Source organism: Haliotis rufescens, unplaced genomic scaffold (genome assembly GCF_023055435.1).
Source record: "Haliotis rufescens isolate VD_foot unplaced genomic scaffold, xgHalRufe1.0.p SCAF_3, whole genome shotgun sequence".
In the NCBI taxonomy this organism is placed as follows: Eukaryota; Metazoa; Mollusca; class Gastropoda; order Lepetellida; family Haliotidae; genus Haliotis; species Haliotis rufescens.
Genome location: NW_025964001.1, coordinates 41,458,426 through 41,482,037, shown reverse-complemented (window position 1 = coordinate 41,482,037; position 23,612 = coordinate 41,458,426). Strand labels below are relative to the sequence as shown.

The window sequence follows — 23,612 nt, the reverse complement described above, 5'->3', positions numbered from 1 at the left end:
CATGGGACACAATCATGCCACAATAACAAGATCTGCCATCAATGTGGAGAAGGTGACCACAATACAGATGCTAAATGTAGCAAAACCCCTCACTGTGCCAACTGTTCTGGAGATCACATGGCTTCCTCAAAGTCCTGTCCCAAGTTCAAAATTCAGTTTCAGATAGTCAAATTGAAACATGGAAGAAACATAACCTTCCCTGAAGCAAAGCGTTTGGTCATGTCTACTGTCTCTACCCCCACAGCTGTGTCATGCTCAGCAGCTGTGACATGTACAATTTCCAAATCAGTTACCTCTGTACAATGCCAGACAGATATTACTTAGGTTAACACTGATAACTTTTCCATGGTACAATCAAGTTCTCATTCACAAACAGAAGATACATCACAAGCAACACCAGTGGCGTCAGCAACAAAACCATCACCTATTGTGACAAATATCAGCAAAAAAGATGATTATTCTAGAAATTCGGATCGTGTACCGAAGGGTCATCGTGACCCTATACAAATATATAATAGATTTCAAACCTTGGAGGAGATGGATGTCTCTCCTCATCCAAATGGGCGCAACAGAAGTAATTTGCCTCAAAATGGGAGACAGAGATCTCCTGTTCATCCACCAGTAACTTGAATAATATGAATCCACTGATTCAGTGGCATTGCAAGGGTCTTAGGACCAATTTTAATGAATTACATTTATTTATACAAGATTTTTACCCATCGGCAATCTGTCTCCAGGAGACATATCTTAAACAGACTGACAACTTTGATTTATGTCAGTATAGTTCCTCCAATTATTTGTCTCCTACAGGTGTTAAAGCTACTCGGGGATCTACTGTTTTGGTGAGACAGGGTGTGATCAAACCAATCTTCAAGCTGTCGCAGTCCGCCTGACTTTGCACATAACATTTACACTGTGCTCACTATATATTTACCCTCCTTCAGTGCTTCAGCGATCAGGCCTTAAATCACTATATGACCAGCTCCCAAAGCCCTGTATGATCATGGGTGATTTAAACGGACATAACCCATTATGGAGAAGTGTTGCCATTAATCCTAAAGGTAAAGTCCTCAAAGATTTCATTTCCAATAACAACTTGTGCATTTTCAATGATGGATCAAGTACTAATTTACATCCTGCTACTGGAACCTATTCTGCTTTGGATTTGTCGCTGACAGATTCCAATCTCTTAATTGAATTTGCATGGTCGGTTCACAGTGACTTGTGTGGAAGCGACCATTTCCCTTCAATCCTTACAGCAAATAATCCATCATGTTCCACCCACATCAAGGTGGAACTTTACCAAAGCCAACTGGACCACCTTTCAGGAACTCTGTATTGATAGGTTGTAACCAATCCAAAGTCCTCTGCAAATCCACACATTCGAAAACCATGGTTTGATAAAGAATGCAAACAGGCTAGGAAGAGTAGGAAAAAGGCTGAGAAATATTTCCGCCAACATCCAACTGTCAATAATTTGAATCATGTTAAAATTACAAGTGCCAAGGCACGCCGTACCTTCATGCAAAGGAAGCGTAAATCTTGGAGGAATCATGTCTCTCAAATTAATTCTCTCACGCCTATATCCTAGGTGTGGAACATGATTTCAAAAATTAAAGGTAAAGGTTCAAAATCAACTGTCCACCATCTCAAAGACGGGGACCATCTGTTAACAGATAAATCGGACACTGCCAATAAATTGGGTGAAACGCTGGCCAAACACTCTTCATCATCGAACTATCCAAATTATCCAAAACAACAGGAAAAGAAGAGGGTTGATTTTACTTCTCAAAATGGAGAGGATTATAATGAGGTGTTTTCGCTCCACGAGCTAAAAATACTGCCCTAGGTCAAGCGCACGATACTGCAACGTGAGATGATAATATTCATTATCAGATCCTGAAGCATTTGCCTAATTCATGTTTAGAGACAATTCTTGATTTATTTGATCAGATCTGGACGTCAGGAAATTTCCGTCTTCGTGGCGTAATGCAATAGTTGTTCCCATACCTAAACCTGGTAGGGACCATACTGATGCATCCAATTACCAACCAATATCACTAACCAGCTGTGTGTGCAAAACCATGGAGCGAATGGTAAACAATCGACTGGTGTGGTACTTGGAAATTAACAATCTTATAAGTAACATTCAATGTGGTTTCCGTCAAAAAAGAAGTACCATTGACCATCTGGTACGTTTAGTATCTTTTGTCAAAAATGCAATTATCAATAATCAGCATGCAGTATCAATCTTTTTTTATTTAGAAAAAGCGTATGATACCACATGGAAGCATTTAGTGCATTTCGAACATCTCCTGTTGACAGCCTATATGTTGAAGCTGATGAACCTTCATTGAAGCAACGCTGTATCAAATTATCACTACAATACATTACTAAATTACATTCTAACCCATTAAACCCTGCATACAACTGTGTTTTTCAACCACTTTACAAACAACTTTTTCACAGTGAGCCTAAGCTGGTACCACCTCTAGGCATTCGGATTAAACCACACATTACAGCTGCCAATATTAATCTTGATAATATTTCTCCTTTCAGGCTTTTGTCTTCTCCTCCTTGGCAACTTGTCAGACCGGAAGTAGACTTTACTCTCACACATTTAAAAAAATCAAGACACAAATCAATTAATACATCAACAAGAATATATATAAGTTTGAAATAAATACAGATGGAGCAATGATGGTAGCACAGTCTCCAGTGCTGCTGTCATTGGATCAAAAACATTATCATCCCGATTACCAGACCATAGCTCAATTTTCACAGCTGAAGCCAAAGCATTTTAACTGCTTTGGAATATATCCAAAAACAGTCCAGTTATAAACAGCTCATCATCTTTTCAGATTCTTTATCATGTCTACAGGCAATAAAATCAAGCTCTTCAAGTCATCCATTCATTTTAGACATTTTAGAACTATATAAAGACCTTGCTACTGACCATTACATAAATTGCATGCAATAAAACCAACTATCGGATACACTTACTTGGGTTGTCAGTCCAGATTTGATGAGGTCATTATGCCACGATGTCATATTGGCCATTCGCGTTATACACATGAGTATTTATTGCAAGGTGAAGATCCTCCATTCTGTATCCCTTGTGATGAAAGAATCACACCCAAGCATATCCTGCTTGACTGTTGATTTTTCCATCACAAGGGATAATTATTTCCAGGTTTCATCTATGAAGGATCTTTTTAATGTAAGTTCTCATTTAATTCTTGGATTTTTCAAAGAAACTGAGTTAATAGATAAACTTTGATTACCGGGGTATATGTATTGCAAAAAGCATGTGATTTTAATTTGGTAGAATGATTCTATAACTGTGATTGTTAGTGGCTGTACCTTCAAAGGGGGTTGAAGTATCGTAAAATAATTGACCCCCAGAGAGGGTGCGTAAGTCCCACTTCCTTCAATGTATGTTTCATTTTTCTGGATTTTAATCGTAGAATATTTGTTGTTTTTAAAAACTTTTTGGCTTAAAATGTCTAACAATCACCAGTAGGGATGGTGTGAATCCTGCTGGGGTACCATGCAGGAAGCAGATGTACCGTAAGTCCCCATGGTCCCTAGTATGGTGGCCTCACTTTGGTTGCTGGTGATCTCTAGCCCAATTTTATAATGTATTGATGAGAATAGTCAGATTTTTTATGGTTAGGTTTTGTTTGTTTGTTGTTTAACGCCACACTCAGCAATATGACGGCGGTCTGTAAATAATCGTGTCTGGACCAGACAATCCAGTGATTGATATCATGAGCATTGATCCACGCAATTGGAATCGATGACATGTATCAACCAAGTCAGCAAACCTGACCACCTGATCCTGTCATTTTTAATGGAAACATGCTAGCTTTAAATCTATATCTGTGATAGTCTAGTGATTTTACTGTCCTTTGTCGATAGATATTATAGTCCATATTTATATAATATTCCTGCACATCTTGATTTATTCACGATATGGCTGGAATACTGCCGACATGACTTTAAATTTTAACTCACTCACTCACTCCATCAACCAATACTTGTAAGAGGCGAGTAAAGGTATCGGGGAGGCAGGCTCCCTGACTTGGTTGACGCATGTCATCGTATCCCAATGATTTGGTGTCAATCACTAGATTGTCCTGGAGACTCCGTTGTTTACAGACCACCATCTTATAGTTCGAATATTGCACATGTTCTGTTTTGAATATGTTGCATACCTATTGCCCAGCTACAGTGCAGAATACTCGACTCTGGGTCCTCGACTGCCCAGTTTAAGTATACATCGCCCATAGCCTGGTAGTCAATGTCCATTCCTGCAGGAATAATGAAACATTCTTAATGTGACATGTACGTAATCAATGGATATAACTATTTAAATGCAATTATACGACTGTTTGAAACATTGATGACTCATTTTGTAAATCTGATATATTAAATCTAAATATGTGATTTGACAGAAACCACAAGTATTTCACTTTACCATCTCCATCATTGACGTGTAAAAACATTGGTGGAGTCATGTCGACAGTGATGGGTTCAGGGTGGGATACAGTGGTGAGGCCAGCAGCATTCCTGGCTGTGATGGTCAGGTATAGTTTCTGTTTGTGAGACAGCCTCAGACCAGACACAGTTCCATGTGCATGTCTGCCAACACTCTTATACCTCAGCACCTGAGTTCCTCCGGGGACAGTACCTTTACAAGACAATAATTGTATTGGCATCACACTAATTTGATCTATGTTTCTCTCATTACGTGTAAATTATAACACCAAAGGTATCTGGGTACCAATACGTCACATCAAAAATAGACGTGTTACTTGTAAATCTGACTGTATACTTGACTGATGCTAATGGTACAATGACGAACATGTCGTGCACATGAAATTACAAGTAACAGCACAGTAAAAAGTCAAAGTCATATTGAAAAGAGCAATTGCTATTGCAGATGAATTCTTGAGTGTTAAAATGGAAGACATACAAATTAGATTTGTCACCCTGTAGCTGCCTCCTTGTATTAAGAAATGTGATGTGAGTCATCTTTAAATACAACAGATGCTTTCCCGTGTTTTTTCAGGTGATCAAAGAACTTGCCTTTGCATGTGTTTGCGACAGGTGTCGCCGGTGGGGCAGGTCACTACAGACATGAACGCACTCTCTCACGCACAAGCACGCACACACTCACACACTTTTCCACTCCCAAAAGATTAAGCGAACAAGATATAGGTTGATGAGACATAATCTTATCACACGTACCTGCGGCCATTGTATATTCTACAATTGGAGATTCTCGATCATCATAGTGCCATGATGCATGGACTGATGACCAGTGCTTCCGGAAGACAGATTGAAACAGGGTGTTATTTTCTGTCACCATATTATCTGCATTCCCCACATAATCCACTCTCTGCAACAACACGTGATCCAGGGCCATTTCCATGTTGTTAGAGGACGTCCCGATCTTCAACAATGTTGTGGTGTTCTGTGCCAAGAAGGTGAAGCTATACTGGCTCCACAAGATGATCCGCCCTCCAGTATCATGACACGTATCTACACAAAGGTGAGGATCGAGGCTGAAAGTAAAGGGGTCATTTCCAAACGAGATGAAACCTTCTACTGCTTTCTGATTGATAGTTATGTCCAAAGGATACCCGACATGGATGGTTACTTTGTATTTGCCACCAACTTCAAGGTCCCTGACACTCTGTTGTATGCTGCCTCGTACAGAAACTAGAGTCTTCCCATGTTTTGCATGGGGAGCACCAGATGTCATTAGCTTGATGCAAGAGTGCCTCCCAGTCTCCCATGATGGTGGTTCAGGATGACAGTCACTGGATGCTGATTCTCGGCTTATGCTTTCCTCAAAGGAAGGATTGGACAACAAATTGTTTCCCAGATACGCAATGTTCTGAACCACAGGTGGAGATGAATCAATGATGACGCCATCTGATACAACCACTTTAGATGTGTGGCCAACAACGTCTACTGCATACACTTTGGTCCATATTTGAATTCCTGTAAATAATATTCATAAAGCCTTTAAGGACTCTTATAATCAACAGTGATAGTGTCCTGAATTGATAATACCAGTACCATAGTCAATATGTATCAGACAAATGCCTATTTTTAACTGATGTACCCACCTGAACTGGCAACAAAAGAAACCAGAGAGACTGACATGTCTGTTTCATATTTAGATCTATTCATAACGATTCAGTGACAAGAAACTGTCCACAAGACCGCATGACAAGTGAGTGAGTGAGTGAGTTTGGTTTTATGCCTCTTTTAGCAATATTCCAGCAATATCACGGCGGGGGACACCAGAAATGGGCTTCACACATTGTACCCATGTCGGGAATCGAACCCGGGTCTTCGGCATGACGAGAGAACGCTTTAACCACTAGGCTACCCGACCGCCCCACGGCATGACAAGAGGAACGATTTCAACTTTCAAATAGTCAACTTTCCCTCCATGTTGAAAAATATTAATATTCCTGCAGCTCAAGCCCTTGCTGTCTACATGTCACAACTTTCGAGGTACAATCGAGCATGCTCTATCCACGAAGATTTCAAAGACCGTCAAACGACTCTTGCTCAAAAGTTGTTTGATCAATATAACAACATTCAAGGCCTCAGTCAAGCTTTCAAAAAGTTTTATGGTGGACACACGGAGGGCATTTCCAAATTTGACGCATCAGTGACCAAAATTATGTCCCGAAGCAATGCTCTATTTTGATTTATGATTTGTGCTTGCTTTGAAGAACGTGTTCATGTATGTTTATTATCCACCTCCATGAAGTAGTGGGTTCGTCCGCCCGTCCGTCACGCTGATATTACTGGTCATGATCTAAAATGAGTTCGGAAATTCAAAAGTCTTAAATCCATTTTTAAGAAAGTTATGACCCTTCCTCCATGCTTTACAACTTACTTACTTTTAAGCATACTGTCTGAAATGGGGACAAGTTTTCTCAGAAACTACTGAAGTAACATGAATGAAACTTTGCAAGTTGATCTAAGAAATACTTATCAAAAGTTTGAAAATTGGTGCACATTTTGTTACAGAGTTAAGACCATTGCTCCATGCTTTTTAACTTATTGCAAAGTGTCTGCAATGGGGGCAACCTTTCTTAGACACTACTGACGTTACATGAATGACGTTACATGTTTGCATGCTTATCTATAAGATACTTGTCAATACTGTTTTCGATAATAGGTCCCGTAAATTATTTTGCGAGAGTTACTTCCCTTGCTACATGATTTTGAGCCTGCACCGTTAGAGCCCTTGATCGATGTTGTTTTACAAAGTGCACAGTGTCTGCAATGGTGACACGTTTTCAAAGAAACTACTGAAGTTAGCTTCTCTAAGAGATACAAGACTGAATTGGTGCCATAAATTATTGTTTCCATAGAAGGGTCTTTTTGTGCATATTAATTTCACATTTAATCAATTTTACTGATGAGATAAACCTACCCCAGTGCCTTCTTAAGACTTTATAGGACTCTTTTTCACAGTTTCTGTTCACTATACTATATGAACAAACAAAACTCTGTATTTATTTATTTTATAACTGCGAACCGTTATGTCTGACACAAACAATCAACAATTAGGTATTTAGTTATTGTTATTTACATCTATCTGTTGGATGAATAAATTATGGTAATTGCTACGAGTCTATTCTTTGTGGTGTAATTTCACTTCGTGGCTATGCATCAATGTGATAGTAATTGATACAAGAGCCTGGACCATTTTTGTCAGATAATGTTTATGTTTGGTTCAGTCCCTTGATTTGCCACTTAATGCAAAAGGTCCAAGGACCATCTCTGTGGGCACTGTGGTCTGATGTCACCACGTCGTTTGTCTCGAAGTATAATTATGTTCCAATAGTTACACTATATTTTCTTTTTAAAACAACTAGTCGAATGATTGATGTTAATACCATTATCAAGTGGTGAATCCAGGCGTGTCTTGGCTGAGGTATGTAGCCCCACATTCTGCCAATCCAAGATGTTGCATCCAGATGTATCATTGGTTGTACCAACACACCAGACATATTTGCTGATTGTGGAATCTTTGTCAGCAAACCCAAACCAGGAGGCAGTTACACGTGTCTGGGAGGGTTGGTAGTCAATATCACCGAGCCCTGGAGAGTGAAAGTAATGATGAAACAATGTCATGCTCACCGAACTACTTAAATATATGTGACCCCACAGACAGTATACATAATACGCCCTGTAATGATTGAATATTTAATGGTATTGGATTCTTGTTCATAACTTTGGTGAAATCCTATGCCTACCGTCGCCATCTTCTAATATCCCCGCTACTGGTGACGTGACATCGATCTGTACCCCATCTGAGAACGCCCAAGCAACCAGTCCTGCTTTGTTATATGCTAATATGTTGGAGTAGTAGATTGTGTCTGATTCTAGAGACAACCCAGGCAGTGTGCAGTTAGTTGTAGTCATGCCTGACGACTCATGTATGCTGTAACCTGAAACATACCGGCACAGGCAAAGTTTGCATTTAGTTCTAAGCATTCCGATTAATGCACACACATAGTTGCAAATGCTTTTGTTGTCCAAAGGTTACATGTTGTGGAAACATACCGCCGGGTGAAGTACTTGTATATGCCCCGTATTTCAGGAGTCCTGCCTGTGTGTCCATGAACACGTTGTTCCAGCTCAGGTATATCCTATCTACACGGCTCTGATAGTCGGTGTCTTTCCTGTCTCCAGATTCTAAGAGTTCTTTCACCTATCAAGAAAAACATTGAATTGTGACTTTGAAGTGAAAACGACTTTATCAAAAAGGCTCATTGTGATTATATTTGGACATTTGTAATACAAGTCCAATCATATCTTATGAAATATGTGATCATTATGTATTTGATATGTTTTGTAAGATTCAAAACTGATGGAATGAATTCATATCTATTCTGATAGTATATTACGCAAGTTTCCTACCGCTACTCCTTGTCGTGACGCTGTTCTTGGTCTTGTAATATCAATAAGGATACCATCAGATTTGTAGATTTTGTAGGTCTCCTCGTCATACCAAGCTCGCACAAATACACTGTAACTGACCCCTGATGTCAGCTCATGCCCTGGAATAAAAATATATACAGGCTCATGTGCGTTTAGATATAGAGTAAACATAGCATTTAGGCAAATACAGAACAGAACACACTTATCCCTCCACCCCCTTACCTTTCGGTAGTGCTATGACTGTAGACTTTAGACGTCCTGCATCAAACCACACTCGTTCCTTACTTTCCTCATAAATCCCAGCCGGATATGACAGACTTGAATACCCAGCACTGAACTCATACCTGCAAATAACATCGTTTAAGGCCTGTATCTATCTCAGACATAAGTAAACGGAAGTAGTATATTGGAAATGGAAGTGGAAATGGTACCAATTACCTCACAGGGTAGGCAGTTTGCATGTTGGTTACCGTCCATGTTGCTGCAAGGAATGAGTCATAGGGAGAGAAGTCCACGTCATCGCCCAATACCGCAGATTTAAGGTCAATGATGTCAATGACAGTCAGTGAAGAATTTCCTACATCAAAAACTGTCACATAGATTTGGGCATAACGTGGAGACAGGAGGCAGTACGATGTTTTGTGTAAAATGAAAATCTTTTATTTCTATAAACCATGTTCAGAATTGTAAATATTTTGACTATATTTAAACAAGGTCTTCAGTTACTTTATCATGACATTGTATTGGCCCCTCCGGAGTTCGATATCCCACTTGGGTACAATGTGTGAAGCCCATTGCTGGTGCCCCCCACCGTGATATTGTCCGAGTATTGATGAAAGCGGCGTTAAACAATACTCAATCCTACCATTTGGAAACACTTTGCATCCTTGACTGGTGCCACACGTCTTGTCCTGGACGGCACAGACGCAGTGTCCCTGACAGCTGTAGGAGCTGCACCGTCTCACCAATTCCAGCTCCCCTCCCCCTCCCAAAACCAGCTCGGAATGGAGGGGGCGGCTCTGTAGTCCAACCTGCATCACGAAACGAAGTGAACCACAAAGAAAGGAAGAAAAACGAGAAAATGTACACAACAGCAGCCAACAAGGAAAGTCAACTATGACAAAGTAATTACCCCATTTACTGCCCTCATGGTGATGAAAACAGAGGATGTTGATGACATGTCAGTGGTGCTGATGTTGAATGTCTGCACTACTCCCTCATCTTCCAGGTCGACGCCACTGATGTTGTGGTATACCTTCACCAGCTGGTCCTGGACATACACGATACATACATTCAGAACATTATTACTTGTTGGTTGGTTTGTTGTTTAACGCCGCACTCAGCAATATTCCAGCTATATGACGCCGGTCTGTAAATAATCGAGTCTGGACCAGACAATCCAGTGATTGACTTCATGAACATCGATCCACACATTTGGGATCGATGACAGGCATCAACCATGTCAGTGAGCCTGACCACCCGATCCAGCCAGTCGCCTTTTAGGGCAAGGATGGGTTGCTGAAGACCTATCACAGGTCTATTACTTGTCAATGCAAGAGAATAGCCAGAGTAAGTCATGTGCTGAAACAGATTCCATTTGGCTTAAGGGGCAAAATAGCCGGGCAAATTATATGAATGGAGCCCTGAAAATCAGTCATAAACCACACTACTTTTCTTCCTCTGAAACTTAATATTGCATGCAGATGTTACCTTAAATGAAGTAAGATGAGTTCTATGGATGAACAACTTCATCAAGTGATCACTTGCTTGATAAAGGTGTTAGGATCTACACCGAAACGTCGCACTAATTGTAATAAAGAAGTTGTTCATCCATAGAACTCGTCTTACTTCATCACAACAACTTCTAAATGTCACTCAAAGTAGTTACCTTAAATGCCTAAAATATAGATGTGACATAGGAATCGAAATCAGTTCAGTTAACCTCTAGACTTGTTAATACAATGTCAAATATATAATGTTGTAACCTGTGCCAAGTTGTTAGCAAACGGTCTAGAGCCAACTGTAGTTATATAATGATCTATGCCAGAGTGTAGATCGGCAAAACCCAGCCATGCAAGACTCAGGCTGTTTGTTGTCCAAGTCATCCAGCCAGACTGATTCCTTGACAGTTTGGCAGCATGGTCCGTTTGCACAGCAAGTGCCCCTGCAAAGATGAGATTGAATAAGATGTTCTTGTGCAGATAATTTCATTATACACACACTACAGTTCAATACTAGTATATAAGATATATTATATCAAAATCTATGTTTATGGTTGATATTGACCTACCTCTTGTTGGTTCAGAGCTGTCAACCAAAATGTCTCCTGTCTGAGTTTGTGTACAGAGACCAGCCATGTTGCATGCTACAACCTTCACCCTGTAGTGACTTCCGTCATGAAGCTTCAGCTGTGTGAAGGTAAATTCTCTCAACAGTCCTGGAATCTGAAGGGAAAACGTGTCTTCTGGTTAAGGTTGTTATATACAGTAGACGGATTGTATTACTTAATTACATACGTTTATCATGTTTGTTGAACAGATATTAATGCAAATCAAATCGAAGATTGAGAAGGTCAGCTAATGCTTTGAGTCTTGTCTTGTTTCAGTAATTGGTATTGGAAAGTCCCTGTCAACACCTGACTGTTGGCTCTCACCTCCATCAAGGAAGAATCAAACTCCCCCAACTGATGAGTGGAGATGGAGATGTACTGTCTCTCTATGAAAGACTCCTCGTCCTTCAGCTCCCAGCTGACACTCACAGTAGACCGACTTATCAGCGTCATGGCAACCAGCGATCCCTGCCCTCCCGCAATATATGGAGCCTTTACCACCTCAGGCGCGCTGTCGTCAATGATGAAACCATTCGATGTTGATGTGGTGAACGTTCCTAGAGTCATTTCCAACTGGAGTCATTATCACATAAAATACCAAAGCCCCGAGTATTTGAATATTCATAGCTTAGAGAAACGAAAATGATTTGAACCTAACTGTGAAATGGTATAAATTAATATATACTTATAAATGCTTTCCGCATCACTTGCCGCATAACATAAGTAGAATTATGTCAAACTGTCATTCCTAAAGAATGTTCATTATCTAAAACGTTCAACCTAATGTTTTTTAAAACATTTCTGACAGATAAGGTATAGGATATTCATCACTGTAGGTGATATGAAAGAAAGCTTGATTTCAATGCAGAGCACGAAGTGTTTGTATCTTGAAATGACTATTACTTTATCCTGAATCTTTCATTTACTCATACCTGCTTTGTTGAACGCTCTAACTGTTATATACATCCTTTTTCCGACTGGAAGCAGCTGGCTTTCATTCAGTGTATGGAATGCCACCTCTTCAAGGGCAGCATGTTGGGATGAGAGAATATCATTGCCTCCTGGTGTTGTCCCCACCTGCCATTCATAGAAGTCCAGACCTGACTCTGTGTCCTGGAACCCATGCCACTTGCAGCCCAGGAACGTTCTAGTGACAAGACATGTAGATATGAATTTTATTATATTAATCCTGCGTACATACAATCGCTATAGTATTGTATTGATAACTGGGTGAAACAAATGAGTATATATTGCGATGTATAGTGATTTTTGTATACATAATATAACCACGATGTATAGTGATTTTATATACATAATATAAGACCCGTGGAGATCCTGGGTAGAATAGGTCTAAAGCGACCCATGCTTGCCGTAAAAGGCGACTATGCTTGTCGTGAGAGGCGACGAATGGTCAGGCTCTCTGACTTGTTAGATGTATGTCATCAATCCCAATTGCGTGGATCGATGCTCATGATATTAATCACTGGATTGTCTGGTCAAGTCTCGATTATTTACAGAACGTCGTGATATAGCTGGAATACTGCTGTGGCGTTCAACAACAAACCAACCAACATAATATAAAGTTAATATGAAAATAACTTAGCATAAATATGAGCAAACCTGGATGCCTGGTACTGGGAGTCTCGGTCGTGTGTGCCGTCCATGACGCTGCCAGGGACCGGTGGACTTTGATCCAGGATGACACCGTCAGATGTGGCGCTGCTGCACAGTCCCGCCTTGTTACACGCTGTCACTGTCACGTAGTACCTGACACCCTCAGCAAATATAATGTGATGGAACACTACATCTGGAAATAAGCACAAGGTTACTTCAGTTTGCTGTATCAATGTTGCATTCAGTATAACATTCAGTAATAAGTGGTAAATGCTAAAATCTATTTCAGACTATTGATGGTAATGGGGACTAAACAGGGCAAAATGCATAACAAAACATTAAAATGCTGTTTGAAATTGAACGAAATCAAGACATATTGCCTAAATGGAATTCAGCTACGATCTTGGAGTGCCTATAATACACAAATGCACAGGATATCTGTAGAGAAACTCAATGTACTTGAAGCTGGCCTCCAAAAACTCGAAAGATTATACAAAGGTGCCAAAGGTGAACAGTGTATACGTTGTATGGTGCCCATGTTGTGTAATGAGGATAGAGAATTAAGTCTAAGATTGATTTAAGTGACAATACATTTAATCCTAATCTACCTCACATGGCACTGGGGTTGTCACAGTGAAATGATGAACACTGTTGCTGTATTCTTATAATAAAAACGAATTAACACCAGTATTATGAATAACAACTTGTTTTAACTTGATAATATTTTTTTAAATACAAAAATATGCCTTTATACTTTCAGACCATTAGTTCTGTCGATGCCATTTGAAGTCATGAACAGGAAAACATCATGTAGGTTCATTGTTTTGCAGACCTGACCAGTTTGTATACCTCTCATCTGGTACCTAATAAAACCCACCTGTTCTTGCACCAGCATCATATTCCGCCACTCTGTCCTCACAACCAGGGCAAGTCCCAACCTTGACCCAAAAGTGTGAAATTGCAGAATGGAAATCGGAAAATCCGTCCCAGTGGGCTCCCATGTCCTCTGTTCTGGTAATATGATCTCTATCCTTCACCCCTGCTGAACCAGCTAATGATCTCCCATCAAACACATGGCCGACACTAGGGGCTGTTGTATCCACTTCCAGGGCATGTGACGTGATGAATGTGGTGAGACTCACTCTGTTGTAGGCCTGCAGAGCGGAGGGAAACAGATACATTGTCTGTTCATTCACTGATAAATGAAGGACTTACATTGGCTTGAAATACATGTATGCTTTCATACTTTGACTACTGTATTTTCTTGAGTATAGTGCACCCTTTTTTTCCAAAAAACACAGGTGTGTAGAAGGGGGTGCGCATTATACACGAATTAATGAGTTTTGATGTTTTTTCCCCCATGGAAAGACATTACCGTGAGCACGTAACACCGGAAATACCATGTCAACAAATCAATACTGAAGTACACAAATTAGTCATGTAATTACACAAATTCCATGAATCTTTTTTTCCCCAAAATATTGAATCCGCTAGAGGGGGGTGCGCATTATACATGGCTGCGTACTATACTCAAGAAAATACGGTATGTCGTCTTTGATGCTTAATGACTTATGGTAAATCATGGAATTGAGGACTCATGCGATCGTTTTATCACAACCATTCAGCCTCTTCAACTTCTATAATAATGTAAAAGTGTCAACGTGCATTCTGCCACTAGATTCAACATAATTGTATCTGGACCTTAACTAAAAGCATGTTGGATATCCAAAGTTATATAACACTGACAAAATCACCTTTACTGTAACAAACAAACTGTGACCATCTTTCATAGTTTGGGAAATGTCAAGTTCTGCACAATGGTTCTCTACTCGTCTCAATTCCGAGATGTCCTGGTGACCTGGTCTACTTCCAACATAAACATCGAATTGTTTGATACCACTCTCATCGTCCATAAACACTCCCTCCCAGCTGAAATACAAAATAACAAGAAATACACTACTTGTTATCGAACTATTATTGAGCCCTATCAATGTCCAGAGTTGGAGTACACATAGCATGTGAAACTGTTTTATTGGCTGTTTGATTACGCTGTGGTCAGAAATATAGAACATGGTAATATAGAGAAAACCTACTTCATCAATGACTTTCATGGAGCAAACAAAATGTGAATGATGAAATCAATACATTTTAGTCCACTGTGCCTAACACAAGGTATACAAGCACAGAATGTTAAGTTGTGTGAACAATAATCAAACTTATGTTTCTGTGATTTTAAACTAATGAAGAACATAACCTGTTTTAAACAAATTTGTAAATTTTCTAATAAATTGTATATTTACATACTTATCCTATCTCACACTATGCATTTCTTCTTATTCTACGATCTTGGTGTGGAAACGTCCTAGAACAAAGTTTCCAGCTTCAAAAAACACCACTCACCCAAACACATCCCTTACATCACCAATCACCACTGTGATCATGGTTCACGCACCACTAAAATCCAGTGCGACACGACCCCAGTGTCCTGATCACCTGACATATCCAGCACCCTCATTCTCATTCCTGAGCGTTCAGGCTAGTGTAACTGTGATGCGGGGATGGTTGGGTGGGCATATAGCGTGTGAGATAGGATAAGTATATAAACATACAATTTATAAGAAAATTTACAAATTTTTAAACTTATCCTATCTCATACTATGCATTAATCCCACGGTTGGAAGGTGGGGCACAGATACCCTAGCCTGTAAGGACCTCAACCGTGAGACGTACACGAGGAAGCTTGAACTAATCAGGAAAATTCAAGGATTTTACAAGGATTAGTGATAAACTTGTGTAAGGGTTGCTTCAAAAAACCCTCTTTGTGCTACCAAGAGATATACATCATGACATCGGGGAATCATGTGTTCCTTGGTTTCACACAGGACGCTGTTCCAGGAACGACCGCGTAACCATGAGCTAGGCGACATCTACTCGGTCACGACTTAACCTCACCCCGGATAGGAGGAGGGGTCTTGTTTCAAACACCCCGTCCCCAGCGCAGGTTCTACAAGACAGACCTCACAAGGCGGACCAGCTTGGCATCTCTTTTATCGCTTCGTCAACCTATCAAACTCAGGTAGAGATTGAATAAGGTAAGAATGAGAAGAGGAACGATTGACGATACCCGTTTATCACACAGGTCTTCAATCAACTACTGAGACATCACATGCTCAAAGGCAGAAGTGAGCAGGTAGAAGATCGGGACACCATTTAAACAAATGGCCGCACCAGATGGTGACTTCTGTTGGTGTTGACCCGTTTATCACACAGGTCTTCAATCAACTACTGAGACATCACATGCTCAAAGGCAGAGGTGAGCAGGTAGAAGATCGGGACACCATTTAAACAAATGGCCACACCAAATGGTGACTTCTATTGACGTAGACCGAAGTCCCAACAGACAAGCATATATACCCTCCCAATGGGAGCTTGTCTGGGAAACCCGATTAACATGAGCAATAAATGAAATTATTGCAGTATATACAGGAAACCAGACTTAGGACTTGTAGTCCACTGGGCTTCCTCATCTGCACTGTGTGGCTGCTGTGACCTGGGAGTAGGAGGTGAAGACCATATCAGAACGCCATAATATCCCTCAATGATGGCTGAAAGTGTGCAATACTATGCAACGCCAAGGTGGAAGTCACTGCCCTCATCTCATGAGGATTGGAAGCAGCTGGGGTGGTAGTCCCTCAGAGGCGTAGACCCTGAGGATGATAGAACGCAGCCAGTGGAGATGGTGGTTCAAGATACATCCGAAGTTGCAGCCGTCGACAAGTGGATGAAAACATGCTTGCGACAGTGACGGATGGTCTGAGATGCCTTCAAGTAGATCTTGTAGGCTCAGGCTGGACAAAGTGAGACGTCTTCCATGACATCAGCTCTCAATCAAAGAGAGTGGTGGAGGCTGAAAAGACGATCTGTTTCACTTTGAATGCTATCTTATTGAAGACACTGGAACCGGACTCAACCGACGTCTAAGGCACGAGTCCTTCTAACACGAGCTGCAGGAGTCAACACAAGCAGGAAAATCGTCATGAACGTAAAGTTCGAGGTTTTATCCACAAGTGGTTTATAGTCAGCCAAGAGAAGTGACGGAGGAATACAGGGAGAACCCATGCTGGACGGCTTATTCTGGAAGATTGGTCCATAAGGTGGTAGGAGCGAATCAATATCCGAAGGTCAGTGACAGCAGAAACCTTGGAACCTGAAGTCATGGTAACGCCTGAATTACTCGCAGTCTGAAAGATCTGTGTAGATCTATCAGTTCGGGAACTGTAGCAAGTTTTATCCCATAAGTGTGTAGTTGGTACAAAACTGATCGCTGTCCAGTAAGTGCCCAGTGTCAAATCATAAGATGCCTTTTACTTCTTAAGTGACATAGGTAATCTGCTACTAGTGGTATGATAGCTTGGCTGCAGAAAATCCTGGATCTTGCAAACTTTCCCATTTATCATCACCTAGATTCTCATTGATTGACGAAGTGCTAAGGAGGCTGCCTTAGCTGCTCTAATGGAAATCATCTTACGAGACTGCTCTTGATATACTCCATACGTGAAGTTCGTATAATTCTGGTCTTGGATGGACCTGATTGGAGTGAGGATGTAGCAGTAGATGTGACCAGTTTGTAAGTCTTAGTAGTGGAATCTCTGCCAGTTTGACGATATCTGGAACCCAAGTTCTTGTCGGTCAGAAGGCGCTACCAACAGCAGTTGTAGGTAGCTCGTGTGTAGAATCTTGTAGAATCCTTGGTATCAAGGCTGGTGGGGGAAACGCATACGCGTTTAGGTCCTCCCATGATAATGTCAGAGCATCGATTGACCAGGCTAGTGGGCCCGGTGCTGGTGACACAATGTTATCTCATGCAAATAGGGTTATTAGTAGACAACCTTTTCTTTTATTGCCAGTTGGAATGCTTCGGCTGTAGCTTCTGGACAAGGTGTCTGCTAATCCACTTGCCGCTCCCGGTATATGTCTTGCCTTTATCTGTAAGTTGAGCTTGTCTACCAAATGTGAAAAGTCAACTGCAGGAGTGTCTCTGATTTCATTGTGCCTTGAAGGTGCATGCCATAGTTGAAATGAGTGTCCTGATCCTCAGACATTGGTTTCTTGTCTGTGGGTTCCAAAGAAATATTGCCCGGATTACAGCCTCGTATTCCAGATAATTGATGTGGTAGAGCTGTCTGCTTCTGACCATAGGCCTGATGTTACTTCCAAGTTGAAGTGAGCTCCCCGACCTTGAAGTGAGGCATCCATGTACAGGTGGTTGTTGTATTCCGGCTTGTGTAAACAAGTTCCTGCGTACATAATTGATTCCACTGTCCTTCACAAGAGGTGTTTCCTCAATTTGTTCTGGTACTAGGATGTTAGTCTGGCTCATTAGACTTCATCCCAAGGAATGGAGATCCTGGAATGGTTGTCATTCTGACTTCTGAAAATTTATTAACCAACCTAGTTGTGTGGTCTGAGTAATTGTTGATATCCAGGCTTGAATCCCTTCATCCAGGTAAAATGTATTACGGATTCCTGTGTGATGAACAGCAATTGGTTTAGTCGCTCGTGTGCATAGTCATGGGTCGAAACAATTCCAAAGGGTAGTGTACCGCCAGTGACAAGAAGGGTGGTTCTCCTTCTGTTATGTCAGTCCAAGCTGTCGTCTGTTGACTGGTGGCGGTTGGAATGGGGTAGCGGAGAGGTCGTCCGAAGTGTAATAGCTATTACCATACGTAGGATGTTGAACTTTCGAGTTGTTGATGTGGAGATGAGTTTGTCTGCAGATCGACGTTCAAGCACACATAACACAAAAATTGTGTTCTAAAGCGATTGTAAAATCTTGACGGTCGTGTGTGTGATCTAGTATCTAGTAGAAAAACGAGGCTGAAGATGCAGATCACCTCTTCTCACCAGGTGAGCAGTTGCTCTAAGCCAATCAACACTCACCTCTTGGATGTTTGGGAGGGCCTATGTATATATGACTGTCATTCATTGGACTATTTGTGTTGTGCTAACAAAGTGACTGTCATGGCTACTGAAGATGTAGTTTACTGGTTGGCTGTTTGTACGAAGCAAGGTAATCTGGATCACGTTGAAGAGCAGTAGTAGCAGAAACCGTGCCTTGAATAGACGAGGAGAACATTAGGATCATATACCAATAATAAAATGTCGATATTCACCAGCTCTCGTCTTGAATAAGTGAGGAATGACTTGTCCTGCCAGGTTGATCGGCGACGCGGAGAACTAGTGAAGAGATGATGGATTCTATCGCCTAAGCACCGGAAAAAAGCGCTGTGCATTTCAACATCGATGCGACGACAACAGGCGTTGTGAAGATGTGAGAGACCGTGCGTATAGTCATTGACTACTACTGTAAATTCTTCGCTCGGCTCGCATGAGATCAGTCTGTACCAAAGTCAGCATGGTAGTCTTGTTTACAAACAGCATTCTCGGCGTGATATGTAATTCACCCTTGCGCAGAAACAGGAAATACAGATCTTTCCGATCGCGTGGTCAAAAGCTCCCAACACACGAGCGGTGTCCCGAGTAACGAAAAACAAGGGTGTAGAGGCAGTCAGTTGCTTGTAGAATATGGTCATAAAGCGATATAAAGCGATATGTGTCGACGTATCGATGTATCCATGTGTCGCCGTATCGATGTATCGACGTGTCACTGTATCGATTTATCCATGTGTCGACGTATTGATTTATCCATGTGTCAACGTATCGATGTGTTGATGCATCGATGTGTATCGTAGAATGGGGATCCCTCGGTATCGATCTGTAGAAGAGGCAAAACTATTGATCCTCCGAGGTACGATCTGACGGACTGTCCATCCAACATCAGCGTTTTGTCGATAATGGTGAAGTCTGGTGATCTGTCAATCTGTCGATCCCTCGGTCGTCTATGATCCCTTGATCACTCGGTCGTTACGATCCAGCGAAGGTGGACGATCCTGTGAGTGAAGATCCGTCGTCAGGTGGCTATCACTTCCTCGCCGACGATTGTAGTGTTTTCGGTAGAAGGGTTGTTGCCATTAGAAAGCCTGAGAGGTGTAGCTGTATCCTCAGAGCGCTGTAGAAGCGATGACCCGAGTAACAAGTGTGTCTGGGGAAGAGGCAACCCTCAGTTGACGGCTTGACTTCCCAAGCTGAGTAAAGGGCCGTAGTCCAACACGATGAACTGGCCATTTAAATGCGGGATGACTGTAGAAGCCAGGGAGCGGGCACGTGCACAGGGGTGTGGTCCGCACAGAGGCGGGAATCTCAACAGTCAAACAAGACGGAAAGCGATCCTCCTCTACGGATAGCGATGAAATCATCGCCAAATTGACTATAATATTTTGTTAGGCAAGAAAACGAAGGTACAGCTACAGGAGATAACACAATCGTTTGGGTTTCAAAGCGGAGGAAAAACAACATGCACGAAAACCCGTAAACAACGCCTTGAACCGACGAACAGTCGCCTTTATCGAACACTAAGCTAAGTAAGTTGAGATCCAATGGCAAGGTGGTACACAGTGGACATCGTTATTAATACCACTCTCTCTTCGTGGTAATGGTAAACTTTAGTAGTGATGTCGTGTATTTAAATTTTATATATATATATTAAAAAAAACAAAAAAACAAAAACAAACAAAATTTCTCTGTTCAAGAATAACCTCTTAACACCACAGCGATAGAATTGAGAATGAGGGTGCTGGATATGTCAGGTGATCAGGACGCTCGGGTTGTGTTGAACGGGATTTTAGTGGTGCGTGAACCATGATCACACTGGTGATTGGTGATGTAAGGGATGTGTTTGAGTGAGTGGTGTTTTTTGAAGCTGGAAACTTTGTTCTAGGACGTTTCCACACCAAGTTCGAAGAATAAGAAGAAATGCATAGTGTGAGATAGGATAAGTTTAAAAATTCGTAAATTTACTAATATGTACCACACTGAAAGGATGGGCGCTGTGATGTATCTTTCGTCAAGTTGTATGTTTATGCCTGTGTGGTAGGGTGGAGTAGAGTCGATGACGAAACCTGCTGACGATATAGCTGTGTGGCTGTCGACAAAGTCGGTAGCTGTAAACACCAAAATCAAAATCATCTCAGGATAAGATAGATTGTGTACAATTTTTACAAACCTGTAGAGGTTATGAATTCTCTGATGAAATCCTCCTTGGGGCACTTATTGCATTTTCCTTGCTCAAGAAAATCTATATGACATAGTTGTAACCATTTTCCTTAATAAAAAATGTTACCACACAAAAAACTTCGTTTTTGTATGATATACGACCACCCTTACGGGGCCTCACCCCCAACGGCGCCTCACGCCAGGGGGAGCAACTCTCACCCAAATCACTTTCCATATGTCAAATGCTGACGGAATGTGGGGAGGTGGGTGGCCGTGCCCCAAGGAGGATTTCATCAGAGAATTCATAACCTCTACAGGTTTGTAAAATTCTCTTTCTGATTAAATCCTCCTTGGGGCACTTATTGCATCAAGACAGACTCCCAAAGATAATCTAGGAAGTGGCATCCGTCAGCAACAGGCGTAAATAAATACATCGTATTTGATTATTCAACAGAATAAAATATTGAGTTCAATAAATGGAACCAACCTTATCGTGAGGCACCACCGTCGAAAGGCGGGGGCTAGAGACAGGGCGTGGTCGACCATATATTATGATAAAGCCTGTTTTTTGCGGCTTGTCATAAGTTGAGAACTCGAAACACCTCCCACCCCCCCACACTTTTTTGAACAAGTGATATAAGGGCGTAGATCACGAGAGACCATAACCAGCGCTGAGCTAGGCCAGAGGGTCCCCGAGGATCGAAGGAGTGCGTGCGCAAAATACGAGTATTATCGAGTAGTAAGGACTGATATTTATCGACCGCAGAAGATAAAATCCGGACCATTACTGAGCAGTATAACCGGAAGACTGTCTAAAATCTCGAATGCTCAATCAGCTAGAGATTAGAACTTTGCCCAGTTCGGAGAACTGACTGACCAAACCGAGTACGCTCGCTTGAGTGTTTGTCGAGTTGGTAAGGTTTGATGAATCGTGCTCGGCTGGCTCCAAATAGCCGCGGAGCAGATCTGCTCAATGGGCAGAGCCGCGGCGTACGCTTTTGACGCAGCCACTGCTCTAACCTAATGAGCCTACAACCTGGTAGGGGGGTCCCTGCCTGTAAGCGTATACGCTGTACAAATGTTTGAAACTATCCACCTCGAGATAGATTGTTTACTCGCAGGTGAGCCAACCTTCCTACCGCAGTAACAGCAAAATAGTTGGTTATCCTTACGGACACCCATATTTCTGCTGATATAGGCCTTGAGAGTCGTGCGGACATCCAAGACATGAGCATGTCTTGCAGTGGTCCCCGACGAGGAAGGCTGTGAAAGAGCGGGTAGCTCAATAGGAGCCGTTCACGTGGAATTGTGTGCGACCCTAGGACGGTAATAGTCCGGTAGACGAAAACTGACTGTCCCGGTGATATTTATCGACCCCATGGAAGACAGTTATTTTGGGATCGGCTGACATAACACGAATGTCGCCTACCCGTCTGCCGGACGTTACCACCACAAGGAACGCCGTCTCCCAGCTCAACAGCTGAAGAGAGAGAGACGACAGATCCCGAAAGGAAGGACCGGACAGCCAATCTAGAATGATTGACAAGTCCCAAGGGGGACTGATCCGCCGGACTGGCGGTCGGATCCTGTCCACACCTGCTAAAAAGCGCTGCACTAATGGGTGTGCACCCAGAAGTGCCCCGTCGACAGGGACGTGAAAAGCTGCGATAGCTGTAGAGTACCCTCGGACTGTTGATGCGGCCAGGCCGTCATCTAGTCGCGACTGGAGAAACTCAAGCACGGATACGAGATCTGCAGAAAAAAGATCTGCAATCCCTCTATCGACACACCTGGGCGCATAGCAGGCCTATCTATCGTACTGAACGTTTGTCGAATCCCTCCGCGAAGCCAGTATTGTGTCTGCAACTCGTGCAGGAATACCGCTCTTCTGGAGGCGATTCCTGACAGTGGCCAAGCCACCCATTGAATCCTGAGATTCGGGTGGAGGGCCCCGTTCTGGGATAGGAGGTCCGGTCGTAAAGGTAATATAACAGGAGGCTGAGCCAGAAACCTGAGTATTACTGGAAACCCACTCTGCGCCGACTAAAGAGGTGCCAGGAGCACAATTAGTCGCGCAGGCTGAGTGCCTAGCTGAGACAGGACCTTGGAAATCAGAGGTACTGGGGAGAATGCCCACAGAACTGTCCGTCCAATCTAGCTGAAAGGCGTCCGGTGCCACCGACCTCGGGTCGTGGACTCGGGAGCAGAACGTTGGTGTCTGGTTATTTAACCCAGACGCAAACAGATCCACCTGTAACGACCTGTATAACAGGGAGAAAATCCCGAATATCCCCGGGTCGAGCCTCCACTCGTGAGGAGCGAGGATCCGGCAAGACAGAGCGTCCGCACGGACGTTGTCCACCCCCGGGAGATAAACAGGTAGCACCCTGATATCGTGAGAGTCGCACTATAGTAGGAACTGCCACGTCTTTCGTCGAAGCGACGGAGACGCCGTTCCCCCCTGCTTCCGGATGTAAGTCATCGCCGTTTGGTTGTCCATTTCTAGACGAACCACTTGGCCACGAAGCAGATCCGGGAAGCGTTGGAACACCAACCTGACCGCTCTCAGTTCTAG

At 42.3% G+C, this 23,612-nt stretch overlaps 1 protein-coding gene across 4 annotated transcripts in view; it reads right to left on the bottom strand.

Annotated features, from left to right (window-relative positions):
• Nucleotides 1-23,612, bottom strand: part of LOC124123006 — an 84,672-nt gene that overhangs the window by 3,197 nt on the left and 57,863 nt on the right. For all 4 annotated transcript variants that reach the window (XM_046486245.2, XM_046486253.2, XM_046486260.2 and 1 more), the window contains exons 37-55: nt 20,853-20,985; nt 14,680-14,854; nt 13,803-14,079; nt 12,932-13,118; nt 12,244-12,458; nt 11,636-11,868; nt 11,273-11,426; nt 10,968-11,146; nt 10,115-10,252; nt 9,848-10,013; nt 9,421-9,559; nt 9,205-9,326; nt 8,962-9,101; nt 8,605-8,752; nt 8,295-8,489; nt 7,935-8,138; nt 5,254-6,012; nt 4,481-4,693; nt 4,218-4,313 (exon numbers count right to left, since the gene is read on the bottom strand). In XM_046486245.2, the coding sequence (XP_046342201.2) occupies nt 4,218-4,313; nt 4,481-4,693; nt 5,254-6,012; nt 7,935-8,138; nt 8,295-8,489; nt 8,605-8,752; nt 8,962-9,101; nt 9,205-9,326; nt 9,421-9,559; nt 9,848-10,013; nt 10,115-10,252; nt 10,968-11,146; nt 11,273-11,426; nt 11,636-11,868; nt 12,244-12,458; nt 12,932-13,118; nt 13,803-14,079; nt 14,680-14,854; nt 20,853-20,985 (3,873 nt within the window). The remainder of the gene's footprint in view (nt 1-4,217; nt 4,314-4,480; nt 4,694-5,253; nt 6,013-7,934; nt 8,139-8,294; nt 8,490-8,604; nt 8,753-8,961; nt 9,102-9,204; nt 9,327-9,420; nt 9,560-9,847; nt 10,014-10,114; nt 10,253-10,967; nt 11,147-11,272; nt 11,427-11,635; nt 11,869-12,243; nt 12,459-12,931; nt 13,119-13,802; nt 14,080-14,679; nt 14,855-20,852; nt 20,986-23,612) is intronic.